Here is a 19,098-nt window from a genome sequence, read left to right as displayed (position 1 = left end):
TGACTCTGGTGTCCAAAATAGTCAAGTAAGGTTTAAAAGTTAAACATGTCCTCACAAAGACAGAAGAAACAAATCAAATTCCCTACAGTATAACAATGAATTCCCTCATCCTTCCATCTTTAGCTCACAGCTGGTCTGAATCACCCTCTCACCGGTTTGGAGGGGTTGTCCCCTCCACCTCCCTGGGTGTCTCGGGGGAGGCGTGTGCGTGAGGAATGAGGGCTACTGTCTTTGCCGATGTGTCCTGTCTCAGCTATGTCCACACCACTGTCCTCACTGAGGGTTTGGCCGCTGTCTGACAGCTGAGACAGGGCGCCACCTGAGGGGAGGCAGGCAGGGAATGTCAACATACTACATCGTACACTGCTATGCATGTAAATCACAACTTCATGCTGTTCCGTTAATGTACATCAGTGTTAAGAGATTTCTTATTTTAGTAACATACTGAAACAAACATGAATATTTCACAGATAAACAGGTTTTAGATTTCGTTGGGAATGACCTGATTTCACACAGAATTAAAAGCTCATTAAGATTAGTGATGTTTTGCATACTGTAGCTATCGGACACAATGTTCTGGGTAATTGCTCATTTCAGCACATTAAGCACAAGTAAATACATATTTAGAGAGCTTGCACATACAATATTTACTCCTTCAGCAGAACAGATAGCATGTATTTTGTGATGATTACAAAGCCTATTACTCTGTGAAGTGTCAGTGATCTCATCTGATGGTTTCATTTGTGTTTTTTTGCACATATAAATCTCTTAAACAGGATCAATTCTGATCATCATGCATACTGAAGAAGAAATGATGAACATAATTTGCAGAAACAATGCATTCTGTTATTTCAATTCACATTCACTAAGTCCTACTTCAACACATAGAATGAAGCTATCCCCAAAAAACACAAACTATCACAAGCAAGTGCAGGATTTACAGGTGCTTGTTTGTGTTACACCATCATTAATATGTCTGAAATTAAACTGCGTCTTCACTTAACTTGATCACTTACTTTACCCATAAAAAGAAAGAAATCTCGATAAATGAATGATTAACAGACTGCAAAGCAATAAAATCCAGGTCAAACAGCTTTTAAAAAGTTCTTCATCCTGGATATATTTCAGGGTCTGAAGTGACGCTTTATGACACCCGGAGCTGCACGTTCCTTACCTCGAGCTTGGGGCAGCGGCCGCACCTCATTGACGTCGGGTTCTGCATTGGGTCTGTGAACCTCCACTGTAACAAAATGCTGTTTTGAGGTTGGGGAGGAGGCCTGAGAAGCTTTGGAGATGGACACTGGTTTAAGGGGCGCAGAGGAGGGTGGGGGAGGAGCGGGGAGTGGCGGTGGCGGCGGGGGTGAAGGGGATGGGGCAGCAGGTTTGGCGCCTCTGCTGGGGGACTGCACCCTGGGGAAAGGGCCGATGTTATGCTGAGTGACTGTGGCCAACTGAGCGGATGAAATTTTTCCTTTCTTGGATGGTGCAGGGGGCTCTCTCTTTTTGATGGCAGCATAGTCCCGAGAGAGGTCTCTTGGGTGATCTCGTTTGTGGTGTAATGAGGGTGAGGTAGGGCCATGTCCTGGCTCTTTGCTGTGGCTGTGAGAGGTCGGGGCTGTGAAGTACAAGCCTGAGTTCGAGGATTCGGATGAGGGGCACTTGTTGAGAAGATCTCGTCTACCTGGGTGCCTCTGCGCCCCCGGGGGGGGAGGAGGCTTGAAGGAAGGGGGAGACTCAGCTGTGGTGGACTGAACGTCATCCTGAAGTGAAAGCATACATTCATCATCACTGATTAAGGGTGCAACTACATGCAAAACACAGCGATACAAAACCACACGCACAAGAAGAAGAAAACTAAAAGAAATATCTGGAAAATAAGGAAATAAGGGGGTATTATTTTCCTTTTATTCTGAAGCACAGTGATAGGTGTTGTAGCTGATGCATACTGCCAACATTCATGAGCTTAGGTCCAGTTCCACAATGTAAAATTGATTTTCTATGAAATTGTGGGAACATGAAGGTATTTTGAGACTCCAAGCAAGTTCCGAACTGGGCTCCATTCCAGTGGGTATGTTTACATTCACAGCAGTTTAGCAATATTCTAATAATAACCCAATCAGCATCTTACACTGAATAAGACCCTGCCACGTTAAAACGCTTCCTGATCACCTTAACCTCAATAAGGCGTTTATTTTCTGGATAAGCGCACTTGATGCCCAGTATTTCAAATTATTGCAAAACTGAAAAACATGTTATTTGGACCCTGGGAGCGCAGTGAGTCTGTATTTCCAACACAGATATGTTGTGGCTATCAACGCACTCGTATGGCAAAAAAATAAAAAGAATTATAACAATAATAAGAAAGGAATGTTGCTTAGTTCTTAGCTAAACTTTTCAAAACATTCAAGTCACATAAAATGCCAAAAACGTTGGAAAAAATATTGGATTTGTCTTCACCCATTTGGATTACTGTAACTCATTATTTCCTGGACCGCCTTAAAAATCACAGAACAGCACCTAGATTACACAACACTAGAAAACACGACCATGTTTTCGCCTTTTCTAGCCACACGGCATTGGTAACCAGTGGTATAAAATTTCAATGCATTATTCTAAATGATTGACTGACCATGCCCCATCCTACATTGACAACCTTTTCAGCCCTTCTCGTCGTGCTTGTGCTCTTAGATCTGTGGACCAGCTGCTGCTCCCCAGAGCACTGCTGGAGTCAGAGGGTGTCCAAATCTGTGGAATAATCATCAACTGAGAAATAGAAAAGCAACCTCTGTCTCATCCTTTAAAACTCTTTAAAATATCTTTTTTCTTTCTTCTTATAAAGAAGACATATGGTTTTGGCATATTCATCTTGGTAAGATAGATATCCGACTTGCTTGATTCAATCATTTCCACAAGTAGCTTTAAGGAAATACATTTCTGTAACATGCATAATCTATGTGAAAATGGGTCTAATACAAAACTTGAGAGACTAATGTCAAATTAAGTTTTATATAAGGCAAGACATTAGACTGTAGGCTAATACATTTTCTTTGGGTAATGCTAGAAGCAGGAATCTGACAGTTTTCACAGCATTATGTGATGCACACTGGCTTTTTATATCAAATGCCCTGGACTCCTCCAGTCAGTCAGTGAAGAACAGGACGGCTGCTAGGAAAAACCAGAGGACACCTCTTTGAGGTGAGACAGGTGCCCTGGGTAATGCTCTATTTTTGTGGGAGACTAATCCGACTATGCTCTATCCTTCCAAATATAAGAAAATATAATAAAGTTGAAAAGGAATGGAAACATTTCTTAAAAGAGTAGTCCCCCCCCCCCCCCCCCCCCCCCAATCCACAGAAAATTCAATCCCAGTGCAGGCAAATGAAAAAAAGGGAAATTGGGGGTAATTTAGGCGAAAGAGCAACATTCTGCTGCATTTATATACAATACAAAGACAGATTTAGATTTTACAGTCACAATTTTTTTTTCAAGCAACTTCGAAATAAGAAAACAAGAAAGCTGTTTCCAAAACATATACACATATATTAAAAAGCAGTTTAAACTTCACACATCACATTCACACAGCTGTATTAGATACTTAATGAACCGCTCCACCAGCTTTAGTAGCAGTAATAGTTGACTTGATGACATCACTGCCTGCTGGTTTGACGCCGCTGGTATCCTGCGTTTCCAGGCAAAAGTTATCAAATACAAACTGAACGGTGGAATGAAGCAACACTGAGACATGAGTGTATTTATGGTACATGGAGTGAGACAAAAAAAACAATAATAATGAATGAGTGGCAAGTTGCCTCGGATTAGAACAAACTTCTAAGTAACTTCACTCTTATCTGCTGCTGATCATAATAAAGAAATAAGACCCGATGGGCTTATTTAGCTTCTTAGAATAAGGTTGCTATGCATCTTTTTTTTCACTCTGTGATGCAACTGTACGTTTGAGAGGAGGGGGAGGAAGAGGAAGAAGAGTTATCAGTTTCATCTCTCTACCAGAAAAGATGAAGAAAGGCTTCAGTGGCACTTACTCTGCTTCTCTTTCCTTTTGTTCCTTTTTGGCACAAACACTTGTTGCACTTCACCTACAAAGCCCGAAGGTCATCCATGTCTCAAGCTCTTCAATTGCATTCTCCTCACTTTACCTATCTTTTCCCATCCCCTCCTCAGTGCTCACTGCCGTATCCATCTTTTTCAGGCTAAATCCAGGAGGACTGTGACTGCCTGTCTGCCTAACTCACCAGAGAGATGTCAGTCAGCAGCGTGTTCAGGCTCTCCGGATGATCCTCCTCATTGCTCTCCGCCACGCTGTCATTCTGAGAGATGAGGGAAAGAAAAGGAGGAAGAGGTAAAAGAGAAGGAGGGGAGGGTGATGACAGAAAAACAGAGGAGTTGGGGTGTGATTAAAGTGAGTGGGAGGCAGCTTTTCAGCAGACGTTAAACACAGACGTCTTTTAATCCAAAAATAAGTGCCAAATTAGATTTTGTGGATTTTCCACATCTTCTGCAGAAAATGGAAAGGCGTCACTTCAGCTCATGTTTGTTCAACAGTCGCAGAGACCTGAGAGGATGACAAATCAAGAATACGTGCACACACACACACACACACTCACAGCCATCATGTCTTCTTCCACAAGAAAACACACACACTGTGAAATCAATAAAGAACCATCATCTCGGTTCAAAGCAGGATTTGAAGGCCCAGTCCCGCTGGCGTGGTGGAGAGGAGGTCATTTGGAGCAGATCTGCCAGTGATTTCAGGCCAGGGGAACAGAGTTGAGAGAAACATTGCCCTTCATTTAACTCTGCCACTAAACCAAAACAAAAGCCCCATCCATTCAGCTTAATTACCCCTCGATGCCGCATGTGGAGCACTTACATCCAATCCATTTATCACAAGAGTCAATCGACTTTCTACACGCTGAGACGCTGCTATGCACTGTAAGCAGTCAGAGCACTCTGCCTCGAACATACTTTACCTGTGATTGTGTTCATCCACAATTATAATCCGCGGTACAAATGTTGAGTGCAAATGCAGGAAGCAGTGGTTTGCCACTGTGGGAGACATGTCTTCATTTGTCAGACGTGACAGCAGCTGCATCATGCTCCTTGACACTTCAAATGCCTCTGATGTTGACATTTCTCTTTTCCCTGTTGAGAGGCTGCAGACCACCTCCAGTTCTATTTGTAGTCTGACAAGTCTCTCATAGTTTAGTCACAGCAGGAGCTGATGGTATGATTGCATGAAATGACATCTTTAAAAGGAAATGCTGTGCCATCTGATCTCACACAGCTGGATTAAAAGCAGTGAGCTGCTCTGGGTTTACCTTACAGTTTTACTGTTTTTTAGTTGGAGTGAGAGTAAAGGTTGGGTTAAGGTTTTTAGTTGGGTTTGTAAAGGTTCGGGAGCAGGCTCGGAATCAAAAATCTACATATGTGTGAATGCATGCATTGGTATGCAGTTGACTATATACCTGGGTTTGAGAGTGACTCAGAAATTCAGAGTTTACATCCTCCAAAACCCACCCAGTTCTCTAATCTGCTTTACACAGCAGTGGAGGTAGTCACCCATGGGTCCAAAACAGCACAAACAGACACACATACATAATGGGGAAGAATACAGATCACCACATACTCAGTCACTCCCATATATGTAAATGTTTCTTCTCAGAAGGGGAAGTGAAAAGGCAGGCAAAATCCATCAAAGGCATCTGAAAGAAAAGGAGTGTTTGGTGGATAAAGCTGAGGCTAGTCAACAGCTTATCTCTGCTGTCAGCTTAGATACTGCATTTATGTGCATGAATGTGTGTGCGTTCATATGTGTTTGAGCTGCTGGCTCGTATATAAACTGAAAAGAGCTAAAAGCTTTCCAGCAAATACAGCCATAATGAAAAACAAACATGACAACATAAACACAAAAAACTGTCCAAATTGCCATAAACTGCAGTTGTTCAAACAGCCACTTGGGGCTGGCTTTACAGTAAGAATAAACTGTTAAAGTCCCCATAAAACAGTCCGTGCAGTGATGTTTGTGTCTGCATATTAAAACAATCACAGCTAGAACAGAAGTTAGGGAGGGTCCTCCAGCCCCCCAAAAAGCCAGTCTGCTTTGATCGGTCCAGTGGCCTGATCAGATATCACCTCCCTGAATGCAAAATTAATAAACATACCCATGTGCAGGATGAGCATTTCTAAAAGGGATTTCAGGGAATCACAAAATCTAAACTACTGTAAATAATACAAGAAAAAGACCACCACAACATAACTTTTAATTCTCAGACAAGGTACGGGTGTAACTGCCAGCAGGGTTCCTGGTTCGAATCCTGGCTGGGGCCTCTCAGTGTGGAGTTTGCATGTTCTCCCCATGCATGTGTGGGTTCTCTCCAGGTACTCTGGTTTCTTCCCACAGTCCAAAAAGACGCACGTTAGGTTGAATTGTGATTGCACGTTTTTTTTGGTCTCATTTTCGACTGATAACCTGTCCATGGGGATAGACATACAGACGTTACACTCGTGTGTGGTCCGGGTGCAACGGAGTGTAACGCTGTTCACCGAGGGAAAAAAAAATGTGTTAAATGTAGCCACAATAACGCCACGTTCGTCAGTTTAAAATTCACTAAAAACCAACGGCAACTGGCTTACAAAAACTCAAGTCATTCAGATAGTCACAAACCAATCAATGGCATCACATTGGCTATTTCCATCTGTTATATCCACAGTCTCAGCAGAAATACACGTGTAAAAAAGTGGGAATCTAGTGTGTTTCACGGAGTTGATGTGCTTTGCTCTGTTGTTGCAGCCTTGAACTGCTTGGCAGGAGAAATACTGGAGTGACTACGGCATGTCAAAGGAAATGTTAAACTTATTAGGTCAGTGTCACAGATGTGTCTGTTCGATGGATTTACTGTGATGACTGTCGTCACCGCTGTGTTTCAGTCATGAAACTTAAGTGAAAAATGGGGAGGGGCGGTTGAAATATGTACTGAAAACTGAAGCAGCCATCTTTTCTTTTTCTAATAGGAATTTCATCCACAAAAAACACAAACCCAACCAGATTTTACACAATGTTGAGGATAGCCAGAGCCCTGCAGTTCACAATCCATACTGTTAGGAGTTTAATTGAGTCAAAAAGCACCACAGTTTCCATTTAAACCAAGAGAGAAAGAAAAAAAAGGACCGGGATAAAAGGCACTGCAAACAAATTCACTGCAAAAGCAAAAAAACAGGATGTGTTTTATTTTTATTTTTTGTTCACATCTTTCTGTTCTAACGTGTACTCTGTGTGTGACGGAAAGCACTCATCACGTTCCTACCTCCATCATATCTATCAGCCAGAGCAGCCTCTCCTACAAAGAGGGAGAAAGGGGGAGGTTTTAGAGCGGGTGAGGTGGAAGTGAGTGGGCTACTGAGGTGGAAAAAAAAATACAACCTATCAAATATGAGCTGGAAAGACTTTTTTTTAGTCTCAACAGGTGGGTGGTAAAATGTTACTGTGCTACCTGACAAAGTCCAACTGGAACAGGATCTTTCTTAGAGAAATAAATACTCTTTGGAAATAAATCACAGTGCAATCTCCAACTCTGTGTCACATTCAAAGCTGACAGAAGCAGAGGAGTGAGTGGACAGCCAAACAGAAATTGCACTTCAAAGAGACTGACAGCAAAGCAGATCAGAAATAGATAAATAAAGAGACATCACTCAGATCCCTCCATGGTATTTTCACCCCTTAATTTAATTTCTTTCAAAAGAGGAGATTGGTTCAAACGGATTGCAGAGTCCCCATAGTCAATCTCCAGAGATTTAAGAGTACAGATTAATTGAAGAGGAGCCAGGTAATTACTTCTTTAGTAAGGCCGGCCTACCCGTGCAGAGCTGAGGGTGGTGTTGGTCATGAAGCTGGCTGAGGATGACGTCAGTGTGTCCGGATACGACACCATGGACAGGGAGTCTGGCTGCATGGCTGTGGCTCCAGCTGTCCCCTGTCGGGCTTTTAGTGCCTGAATCTCACGTCGAAGCACCAGCCCGTCAAAGCGCTCCAGGTCCTGCGGGGTGACCAGGCCTCGTACCTCTGACAGCAGAGAGAACTGCGACGGGAAAGTGCAGAGGGGGAGGGAGAGGATTGGAGACAAAGGTATGAAGCAAAATGCGGGATCCAAAAACAAAGTTTAAAGCAGGATGAACTGCTGTATATCTCACAATCATGTAGCTTATAATTTGTTTAGCTGTTACTCCTGTTGAATGTCTGGTCTTTATGTGCAGAGTTGTATACACAGGGTTTAACACTTGGAATCTATTTCCACTTTTATGACTTCACATTTAACTTTAAAATCCAAATATGGACCAATATACGAGACACACACACGTGTGATATGGCATCTTGAAATGAGCAGTCAAAAGAGTGTACACTGGATTTTTCAGCCAGATGAGACCTCTCTTTTCAAGTGGTTAAACTTTATTGCCGATGGCACACAGCATCTGGTGCAACACTCCATTTGTGCTCCGACTCAGTCATGGCTCCATTCAGTTTAACGTCCCTTGGAAATGCTGCAAAAATGTTGCATTTGTGATGAAATGAAAAAAGTTCAAAGGTGTTCATATGATTCAGATGTTGCTGTGCCAATACTTAAATAAGGCCCCGTTTTCTTAAATCTACCCTACTCTCCCCTAGCTTTCATCTTAAATATCTGCTGTGTCAAAAGAGGAATACAAAAGTTTGGAAATATCCGCAGAAAGAGACATGACTATCAAACACAGTGTAAACCGTTGTGATGTTTAGTGTCTTTATTGACCGCTGCCACTACAATTTCATAGGGACTATGGAGAAAAGATATGAACCATTGGCTTTAATAGCTGGTCGAAACTCATTTGGCTGCACTCACTAAAAGATGACAGGATGTAGAGTTGTAGAACTGTACAGATGTGATGATAATCATCTGCATCATCCAGCATCATCCATCATCCAGCCTGGACTCCATAATGAGTCGGACCAATGAAGTTTCCATGATACAATTGTTTACATCATTTAAAGTCTTGAACATTGTTTCTAAACTTTTGACACACTTAGCCTCTCTGTGTGCCATGGGCTCTAGACTAACACAAAAAGGGATGCAAACCAGTTATAAAGACTCATTTAAGCTGTTCCTATAGAGAATTCTGCATTATGCTGCTATCAGCGTTCTATGGGCCCATTTATACTGGATTTCAGGTCCATCACAAGACAAGGGTGGAAAAGTGGTTGTCTGCAGAGAGCCTCATGCACACCCACTGACAATGGCATTTAGGTCATGCAGACTCCTCTGGATGGTTCCACTCTTGTGGATGTGCTACATGCAACAGCTCTGAAACTGAACACCCACTCCCGGGAAGAGAAGTCACATATAATTTCCATTTACAGACTCTCTGTGAGCAGAACTATCAAAACAATTTGAGATGACTTTCTAACCCTTTCCGGTCTTATCCAAATCAACAAAAACAGATGGTAAGCCTTTTTGTTTTTTCATACAGACGGGCCACGTTTAAAGTGCTTCTTGTAGGTATAGAGAAAGAATAATACTTTACAAGTTTTCCGCCACATTCATTGATTAGTCACTAGCTAACTTTTGCCACGGTTTAGGTTTTGCTGATGTCTTTAGCTCTGAGGTTACAGATTTTTTTTCCCCAAACCTACAAAGTTTGTTTTGACAAAGATGAAATGTGGTCATTATGGATGAAAACAATACACTCATTTTAAAGTTACTTGTTGAAAAGGATTTTGTTGTGGGCTGCACGGTGATGTGGTTTTTAGTACCGTCGCCTCAGAGCTTGAGGGTTCCAGGTTCAATTCCCAGCTGGGGCCTTTCTGTATGGAGTTTGCATGTTCTCCCCATGGGTTCTATCCGGATACTCTGGCTTCCTCCCCATATCCAAAAACATGCATATTAGGTTAATTGGTGTCTCTAAAATTGTCCCTAGGCGTGTGTGGGGTTGTTTGTCTTGTTTTTCTCTGTGTGGCCCTGTGATGGACTGGCGACCTGTCCAGGGTGTATCTCGCCTCTCGCCCGACGACCGCTGGGATAAGCTCCAGCCTTCCCAGTGACTTGACAGTTGGATTAAGCGGGTATAGAAAATGGATGGATGGATTTTGTTGTTAGCATACCATTTATAACTTAGCAAAAGGAAACAAACATGCAGAAATTGTGTAAGATCACGTATGTGTTCTCTCCGCTCTTGCCGATCTAAATGCTCAGTAGCTGTCGTTAACCTGTAATGAGGTTTATGTTTTCTGGTTATGGCTCGGTTGTAAAACAACCACTTCATCTGCAGCTGAGCAGACTGATAATGGCTGTCAGGTATTTCAGATTGTATATTAATTTCATTGTCTAAAACCAATGGAAAAAAATGGAAAAGTAAAAAGAGTAAACAAGCCATCTCAATCGGTAGGAAAAGACAAAGAGAGGTTTCATAAATCATCTCTTCCCCCTTCCCTTGATTTCCTGCCTCTCTCTTCTGTTTACTGTCAGGGTCAAAAATATTTTACGCACTCAGAAATGAATACATTTGTTCACGCCTGTCCAAAAACAAGAGAACAAAAGACAGAGAAATCAGAAAGAGTTTCAAAATGAAACAGAATTTTACCCATTTGGAACGGCTAATCAATGACATCTAACTTTTATAATCGTTCATTTTTGCCTTTGTATATATATGCAAATGCCAGGGAACTAGCTTAAACCAAATGTAACACCATTAGAATGAATCAATAGTGTGATTAGAATTAACCAGAATTTGGGCCCAGCATGACAGGATAACCATTCAAAAGGGACTCTAGACTCATCCTAATTGGAAAGTTTAAAAAGGGCAGCTCCAGTTTCCAGGGACAGAATCGATTGAATCAGTTAACTCTGCTGAACTGAGCCTCTGATGATCCATTGTGGTTTATGCTTTTGCCTTTTGACTCCAATTATTTCTTTATGGAAGCGTTTTGATATAATCTTGGTGGAGAAAGTCTGTGCTCTTGTTCTGGTCTGACCTGGATTGTTTTGTTTTGAGACGACCAGGGAGGAAGGAAAAACAAAATGTGACATAAATCTCATTAAACTTCACCTTTAAACTTCACTCACAGAGTGTTCATAAGTAGAGGTTCCTGTAGAAAGAAAAGTTACTTACTTTTAATCCATTTCTTTGCTTTGCTATTAGCTCACCTTTGCGTGCGTGTTTAGGAGCTCAAACAACGCCATGACCAGCTGCTCCACGCCGATGTGTCCGTCCCGATACTCCTCCACGTAGTAACCCATTGTCTGACGCTCTGTCTCTGTCAGTAGGTGACGCGCCTGCTCCTCCAGCATGGCACGAGACTGGTTAACCAGACTGGACAGGGTTACCTGCGAGCCTGCCACACCCTTATAAAACCCTGGCTGTTGGAGATGAGAGAGAAAAAAAAACAACACAAAGCTTTTATGATTTCATTTCTCAGAATTTTTCTTTTTTCTGGGTGATGAAGCAAAGTAGAAAACTATCCTCAGAGGGGAAGTACAGGTCAGGGAAAAGAGGGGTGGAGATGAAATATGACAAAAAAAGATGTTTCACACCAGAGTTTCTCTTTAAACTCTATTCAACCAGGAAAAATAGAACTCTTGAACTTCAAAGGACAAAACAGCCTAAACACCAACATGTGCACAAAATAAAATTAAGACATAGCAATAAGTATAAGATAATTGCCACAGATAGTCAAATTAATGGTCAATAATAATAGTCTTCTGGTCTAGTAGTAGAATGCGAGTCTATTTTATAGAGCTGAATGTTCCTTGGGAGGACTTAGTAGAAGCATATGAAAGGAAAAAGCTTAGGTATGCTGAGTTAGGGGCAGAAGCAGAGTAGCGAGGATGGAAAGTTAGGATCTGTCCAGTGGAAGTAGGATGTAGAGGATTTGTTGTAAAGTCTGTTGTCTCATTGTTGAGGGAGTTGGTTGTAAGTGGACAGAGTGAGAGGAAAATAGTGAAGGAAGTGTCAGATGAGGCCGTAAGGTCCAGTCAGTGGATTTGGATCAGAAGAAGCAATAGTAGCTGGGGGCCCAGCAGGGGGAGCACTTAGGGTAAACAGATTCTTGGGAGAAGCAAGGAAGAAATCCAGGATGTGTTTTGCTGGCATTTATTTTTAAATAATAAATAAATTAAAAAAATAAAAAATAAATAAATTTATTTTTAAAACCCGTACTAGGGTTTGAATCCCATTCCTACTTATCTTCACCTCTTCTATTTCTACCCCCTGCCTGAACCAGGGTTTGAATCCTATTCCTACTTATCTTTACCTCTTCTATTTCTAACCCCTACCCGTACTAGGGTTTGAATCCCCACCCGCTATGACTGGTTTGCAGTTGGTGAGAGGCTGGGGTAGCTGATAATAATGCTGCTTGTGGCAGAAAAGATGGTTGTTGTGGCGTGAGGAGCAGTGATGGCTGGCATTAGGGGAGTGACTCTGGGATGCCAGTGATCACTGTCTAGCTTCCTGGAGGAGTCGTGGGCCCAACGAGACGAAACACTGATGAAAGGAGGTTCCCACCTGATGACCCCAATGGCATGTTGGTCAGCACTGCTCACTGGTCTAAATAGGGATTATATGGATCAGGAGGTTCTTCATTAGGTACTGAGCCAGTATTAGAAGGTTAATTGTTGAATTTAGGAAATTATTCACGGAGTCTGGTCAATTTTTTTTTTTTTTTTTTGTAGCACAAGTTTATTGTGTTTACTTTGAATTTGCAAGCAGATATGCCTGCATCCACATGAATTAAAAGTTCCTTAAATTTTTGAGGTAACAATAGATTAAATAGGTTTGATTAAGATTAAAAAAGGGTTGAAATGACAAAAGCTTTGGCAATACCAGTAACTAAGCAAGGAAGAAATGGATTGTACAGGCTAGAAGTGATGAATTGTAAGATCGCGAGAGAAACATGGGTATCTGTGGGACATGTAGGCAAAAATGAGGGAGATCTTTGAGGATTTGGAAAGCAGTGGATGAAAGAAGGACACCATACATAAGAGTCGGATTGAGGAGAAAAACTGGAGGTAACCATAAAATGCCAGAGATAACAAAGGAATGGAAGGACAGTCAGAATGGAAACAAACAAGTACATAAATTGTACCCACATACCCCGACACGACAGGCTGACATTTGTGAAAATAACTTGTCAATATAACTTCTCAGCATCACATCTACTCCTTCTCTTGCCCTCACTGTCTGCTACTTTTCCTTTTTCAGTTATATGCTAGCCGGCAGGCAGCTTTTCTTTAATTAACTCCTTAATCAAAGACACCACTTCAAAGTCACAGCTTCAGGGTCTGTGTAGGCTTAAGTATGTTGAGACAGAACAAAAGAAAGAAACAGGCCACGCCCCCCATCGTTTTTGCCTTCTTTTACTCTATCCTCAACTCGTAGCCACACTCCCCCGTCTGTATCAGCTGTAGCCGTGACGAAGCCCTGGTCTGAGTGGAGCCGGTGAATTTTAAGTTGCCAAGGTGAATTGAGCCGCGTCCCTCCTTGAATCTTAATAACTGCATTGCTTACCAGCAGAATTTCCTTAAAGCATCCGCATCCCAGCTACTTAACTCAAGGGCGCAGTGGAGTGAAGTGACAGGACCACACAAGTCACTTTGACTACCGGTGTTGGATCAGAGAGCAGATTGACACCTGAGGGAGTTAATGAAATCAGTCGTCACTCTACTGGAGTGGAACACCTGCAGTCACCTGCTAATGAGGTCTGCTGCAGTTGGACAGACGGGGGCAGTTTCTTCTGTAAAACCATAGTGTGACAGTTAATGGACATGCAGTACAGACGGTGTACATGCTGGACGTCGTCCATCAATGAGGTCATTCAGTGGCTGGGTTTGTTAAATGCCAAATAAGCTGATTGGTCCTTTTATCACAGTGACAAACAACAATGCCTGTGACCGCTGAAGACACTGAATCAATGAAGAGCACGACCATGAAAAAAAAGGGTCTGATAAAAAGCTGCCACTATCAAATGTCACATGCCTCAGCTTGACTGCATTTAACAACACAGAGCAGATAAAAAGGTTTTTATAAAACAGGTGCCGTATGAAACTTTCAGTGTGTGCTGATGAATTACGGCTCGTGTCAAATGAACCATCATTAATTATTATGCTGGTATCAGGGTTTAAAACACATTCCACTTCAATGGCGCTCGATTAATTTGAAAACATAAATCATCAAAATGTTTTGAGGGAGTTAAAGAAAGTTGCTAAAATAAATTTCTAAAAATGAGATTCAAAAGTGACAGCTAGGTTAAAACGAACCAAGCCCAAGTGACGTGTTTCTGAAGCAAAGAAACAGCCTGCAGCGACTGACTGCTAAAATATCAACACAGCCAACAGAACAGTTTGTTAGCATAGTAGCTAATTAGTTTTTTTCCCAATGACCTTTCACCCTGAAGGGTGACATCAACCACTTAATGTACTTGAAGGAAGATATTTAATTTTACACAGATGACAGAGATTCTCAAAGTAAAGAATGGACTATTGTTTAATACATCCATTACTTTGTCAAAAGTAATCTAGTTATTGTCCAACAAATGTTTAGTTTGTGTAATAAAACACATCACACAGGATTGAATTGTCTTTAACTTTCAATATGAAGCTACTTTGTTCTGGGTGGCATATTGTGGCAGGAGTGCCACTTTGTGAACTCTCCTGTTATCTGTGCCTGCTGCTGCTTTGGTTTAGTTTGGCTAAAAGGTTTGTCAGAATAGTCAAATTTGGTTAAGAAGGGGATAGATAAAGAGGGGAGAGAGGTGTCAAGTTGAAATGGACAAAGACATGATTTAAGATGCTAATCTTACAGTATTTGCATAAAACCATGATCCTGAAGATTAGCATATAAAAAAGATCATGATCCTTACACTATGGCGCATAAACAAATCCAATCACCTAAAATGAACATTTCCTGATGTTATCTTCAAACTCTTTATCCAGACATCTTAAAATAAAGATGTCCCTGTTTTTCCACATCCCTGTAATCTGTGTGAAGATTACGCCATGATTTTTCTCATGCGCTTCTCTGTGAAAATCACAGGAAAAGGCAAATTATCCCAAAGAAGAGGAATGAATGTCATGCCAACACAGTAACAAACCAAGTGTGCGTGGTGGTGGCACTGATTCGGTCTGACCTTGGAGAGCGGATCCTGTTATTAAAAACTGATGCTTGAACAATTGTGTTTCAACCGAGTGGTTACAACAACAGATGCACCCAGTTCATCGGCTTCTTATCCCGATCACAGGCTCCCTTCTGACAAAGAGAGGACGACTGTGTTTGGTAACTGCGTACTGGTCTTTACGTATCGGATAGATTTGCGACAACAGCTGGCAGCATACGCGGTGAGGCTCAGATCTTGTCCACTGATTGATGTCAACACTCAAACTGGTCTTGTTGTCATTCTGCACACACTGTGAAGTAGTGAAACTAACAACTGTGCTCTCAATTCAGTATGGAACTGCTAATCGACTTCATTGATGGGGTAGGTAGCGCAATAGATTCTCAGCACTCTACATCTGTGTGTATGTGTGTGTGTGTGTGTGTGTGTGTGTGTGCACGTTTATTACTTTGCTCTGTGAGCTGCAGCATCAGCTAAATTCTTCCAGGAAAAAAAAAACAAAATAAAATATTAGCAACAAAATCTTTAAGCTTTCACACTCAAAGAGGGACGGCTGATTCAAGGAAAATACCTGGAAAACCTTTTGATTGCCTGAAATCACAATGCATCTTTCTTACCAGTGAGAGGTGAAATTTAATTTACACTTTACATTTAATGAATAAAAGGAGATTTCTGTGTACAATTCAAACAGCAGGCAGATGTCATTTGGTATGTCCATTCATGTAATTTACAGTATATCTGAGTAAAATTATCCAAAGAAAGATACAACAGGAGAGTGTAAATTTTAAGGCTTTCAATCAAGAGTAGAACAGCTGATGGAACTGATGGCACTGTCACCTCATAGCAAAAGGGTTCCAGGTTCAACTCCCAGCTGGGGCCTTAGTTAGCATGTTCTCCCTGTGCATGCATGGGTTCTCTCTGGGTTCTCCGTCTTCCTCCCACTATCCAAAAACATGCCTGTTAGGTTATTTGGTGTCTCTAAATTGTCCCTAGGAGTGAGTGTGTTTGTTTGTCTCTGTGTGACCTTGTGATGGACTGGTGACCTGTCCAGGATGTACTCTGCCCCTCACCCAGTGACTGCTGGGATAGGCTCCAGCCCCCTGCGACCCAACAGTTGGATTAAGTGGGTATAGAAAATGGATGGATGAGTTCTTTGTCATTCTTTGGAGAATAATTCTGTCAATTCCAACAATTGTCAGATCAAAACTCTTATCTTTTTCAAAAGAATGTATTATATTTATTTCTGCCATTACCTTTTACGAGCAACAGGCCTGTCAAAGGCCTATATAGTTGTACTAAACGTCCCATTCCCACAGAGGCAACACACAGCAGTAAGTGGAAAACAAATGAAAGATCTTCAGATTCCCACAGCTCACACGTAAAAGGAGAAGAATGTAAACTTCCTGCTTGGGATCGTTATCTACATGATCTGAGTCCTAGTGAACCCACTTCTTTTAAAGTTCCTTTTACAAGCTCTATAAATCGTCTTCAGATCCACCGCTATATTATATTTATACTGCGCCTAAGCCCTATCTGGCAGTTAATGCACTTTCTGCTCTTTGGCAGAGTCAATAGTGAGCTGTGTGTGGACATATTTCATCTTCATTCTTCAGGGATTGTTCCTGCAGCTCTCTTGAACGGGTCAGTGTACATCAGCGCTGAAGAAAAAGACCGACTGACACACAGGATCTGATGGTCTTGAAATCACAAACAAGAAATGTGTTCAATCAAGCATATTCACCGTGACAGTGCAGGTTTTCTTGAAACTATCAACCACATTCGTTTCTTATCTATCAGCCACCAGTTACCTATTAAAATTAGAGTCTTAATATTTTGAGAGCATTAAAGTATTTTTTGGTGGGACATTCATAGCAATATTTGAGAAGTGGAAATTATCTGCCTATATTTGGAGTAAATCTGTTCATAAAGCCTTTATAAACATCAGGTTTCTCTAAAAAGAAAAAAGTTGTTATTAAATGTCTCGACTTGGATTCTCAATCAACTGAAATCTTTGTGCAAAGTGATCGCTACAAACAAACTGTGTGTGACCGATAAAGGTAGGTTACCTTTGTTATTTTCTCTATGACATTCTGTTGTGTCTCAAACAATATTCATTTGTGCTATAAGGTCCCAAATGGGGTCAAAGAAAAATGAATGATTGAGAATTGCTGTGTGACCTATCCTTAATTAATTAGCTTATCTGTCTGGTTTGGCCTTTGGGCTACAATTACGAGATGGAGAGAGTGAGGTGTGTGTGTGTGTGTGTGTGTGTGTGTGTGTGTGTGTGTGTGTGTGTGTGTGTGTGTGTGGAAGGATAGATGATGTAACAACTGGGATAAACAAACTCTGCAGGCACCTGTGTGGGGAAGAAATGACATTAGGACACGAACCTCTTTGCTTGTTTAAGCTGCTCAATTACCAGCACATCATTCTGGGAAGAAATGAATATTTACGCTGACGATGCTGACACAGTGTGAAGTTAGCAGTGGGGGTCGCTTCTAAGAGGGGCTGCTTGTCTCATGCGGAGGAGCTGCAGAGCTGTGAATTATCACCTTCCCTACTTCTGCTGAGCCCCAAAGCCCTGCTGCTATATATCTTACCCTCTTAATACCTCCAGACACCGTATATCATGCAAGCACAGAGCAGCCATTTCATCTGCATGTACCGTAGCAGTTATTGCTTATCCTGAGCCTCTTCACTTCTTCATCTAAAAAGTGATTTAACAACCAACATTTCTGCACATCGTCCACCTGCACCTCACAGACTGCTTAGGGATTTCTTGAGGAACTGTAGAGAGGACCAATGGTTACGCAAGGGCTTTCTGGTCTTACATTGAAAACTTAACTACGAACAAAGCATGTCGACAGCTAAGCATTTCAAACACGCACGATTAGTGAGAACACACACCCGATAAACACGGGAGGCTAGAAGCAGTGAAAAGCTGCCGTCAGCATTGTTGTTCTGTGCCGTCCTGAGGGGGCTGGTTGTGCTCCAGTGTACTTCTGCCACACAAGTCGGAAAAAAGGTTTTCTTTATGAAACCGGGTGTGTGGAGGAGGACATTTGTCACGTTGAAAAATGAACGGGCCTTCCCTAAAGTGTTGCCAAAAAGTTGAAAGTGCTCTTTTATTACAAGGGATCATTCTTACGGTGTCTTGAAGTTTTGGTTTTCTCCAGCAAGTTAGCTGGTATTTTTCAACATGTAAAAGCTCTGCTAGCTTAAAAAACACAAAGTCCTTGCCAGATAATGCAGTCGTTTCCCATGCGGAAGGCTTTTCTTCCACTTCATGGGCACATGAACCACAGAACTGCCAAACTTTATATGTGACCAGTAAAATTTACTGTAAATTATCTTTAAGTGTTGGCACCCAGGGTAAGAAATCAAAAAAGTCTGATACAGGCACACAGAAACCTTTGGAAATGGATGCACATGAAGATTTTCTCCGAATAGGTTTCTTTGAACCAAAACATCAAAAGGTTCCACTTTTGGAAAACAGCCTGATTTTCATCAGTGTCTGTTGGTTTTGAATAATCCGGGCATAAACGACTTCTGACACTGAAATAACTATCCGAGAGTATGAGCATCAAATTGCAGCAGTGACCATAAAGAGTTACCCTGGACAGTGGAGAAGGTAAAACTGCTTTATGAGTAGTGACAGCATTCACTGCAACACGTGAAAATGAGGAGAGACAGCTGCTCTGTCATAACCGCCGCGGTGAGCTAACAGACTCTGGTCTATAAAACAGCAGAAGAAAGATTGCCTGAGTAAACTATATTTCTTTCTGAATATTAGAAGGAATACATTGTGATTATCATAGTTGCTTTTATAGTTAAAAGCAAACCTTGACATTTAGCGTGTTGACAAATATGGATTACAAATGTGAGAAGATATTCTAAAAAGTTTTAAAGCACGTCTCATATTTATTCTGTTCCTACTGACCTGAAGATTA

General features: G+C 41.6%; 1 protein-coding gene across 2 annotated transcripts in view; it reads right to left on the bottom strand.

Annotated features, from left to right (window-relative positions):
- whrna (whirlin a) overlaps nucleotides 1-19,098 on the bottom strand; it is a 126,967-nt gene that overhangs the window by 12,148 nt on the left and 95,721 nt on the right. Inside the window, exons 6-10 of one of the 2 annotated variants that reach the window (XM_072372382.1) lie at nucleotides 11,187-11,399; nucleotides 7,872-8,093; nucleotides 4,251-4,325; nucleotides 1,175-1,760; nucleotides 153-319 (exon numbers count right to left, since the gene is read on the bottom strand). In XM_072372382.1, coding sequence (XP_072228483.1) covers nucleotides 153-319; nucleotides 1,175-1,760; nucleotides 4,251-4,325; nucleotides 7,872-8,093; nucleotides 11,187-11,399 — 1,263 coding nt within the window. The remainder of the gene's footprint in view (nucleotides 1-152; nucleotides 320-1,174; nucleotides 1,761-4,250; nucleotides 4,326-7,871; nucleotides 8,094-11,186; nucleotides 11,400-19,098) is intronic. The other variant, XM_072372383.1, reaches the window with a different exon arrangement.

This window comes from Leuresthes tenuis, unplaced genomic scaffold (assembly GCF_036924035.1).
Source record: "Leuresthes tenuis unplaced genomic scaffold, fLeuTen1.0.hap1 SCAF_19, whole genome shotgun sequence".
In the NCBI taxonomy this organism is placed as follows: Eukaryota; Metazoa; Chordata; class Actinopteri; order Atheriniformes; family Atherinopsidae; genus Leuresthes; species Leuresthes tenuis.
The sequence above is the reverse complement of the archived record's forward strand: the minus strand, read 5'-3'. Positions and strand labels throughout refer to the sequence as shown.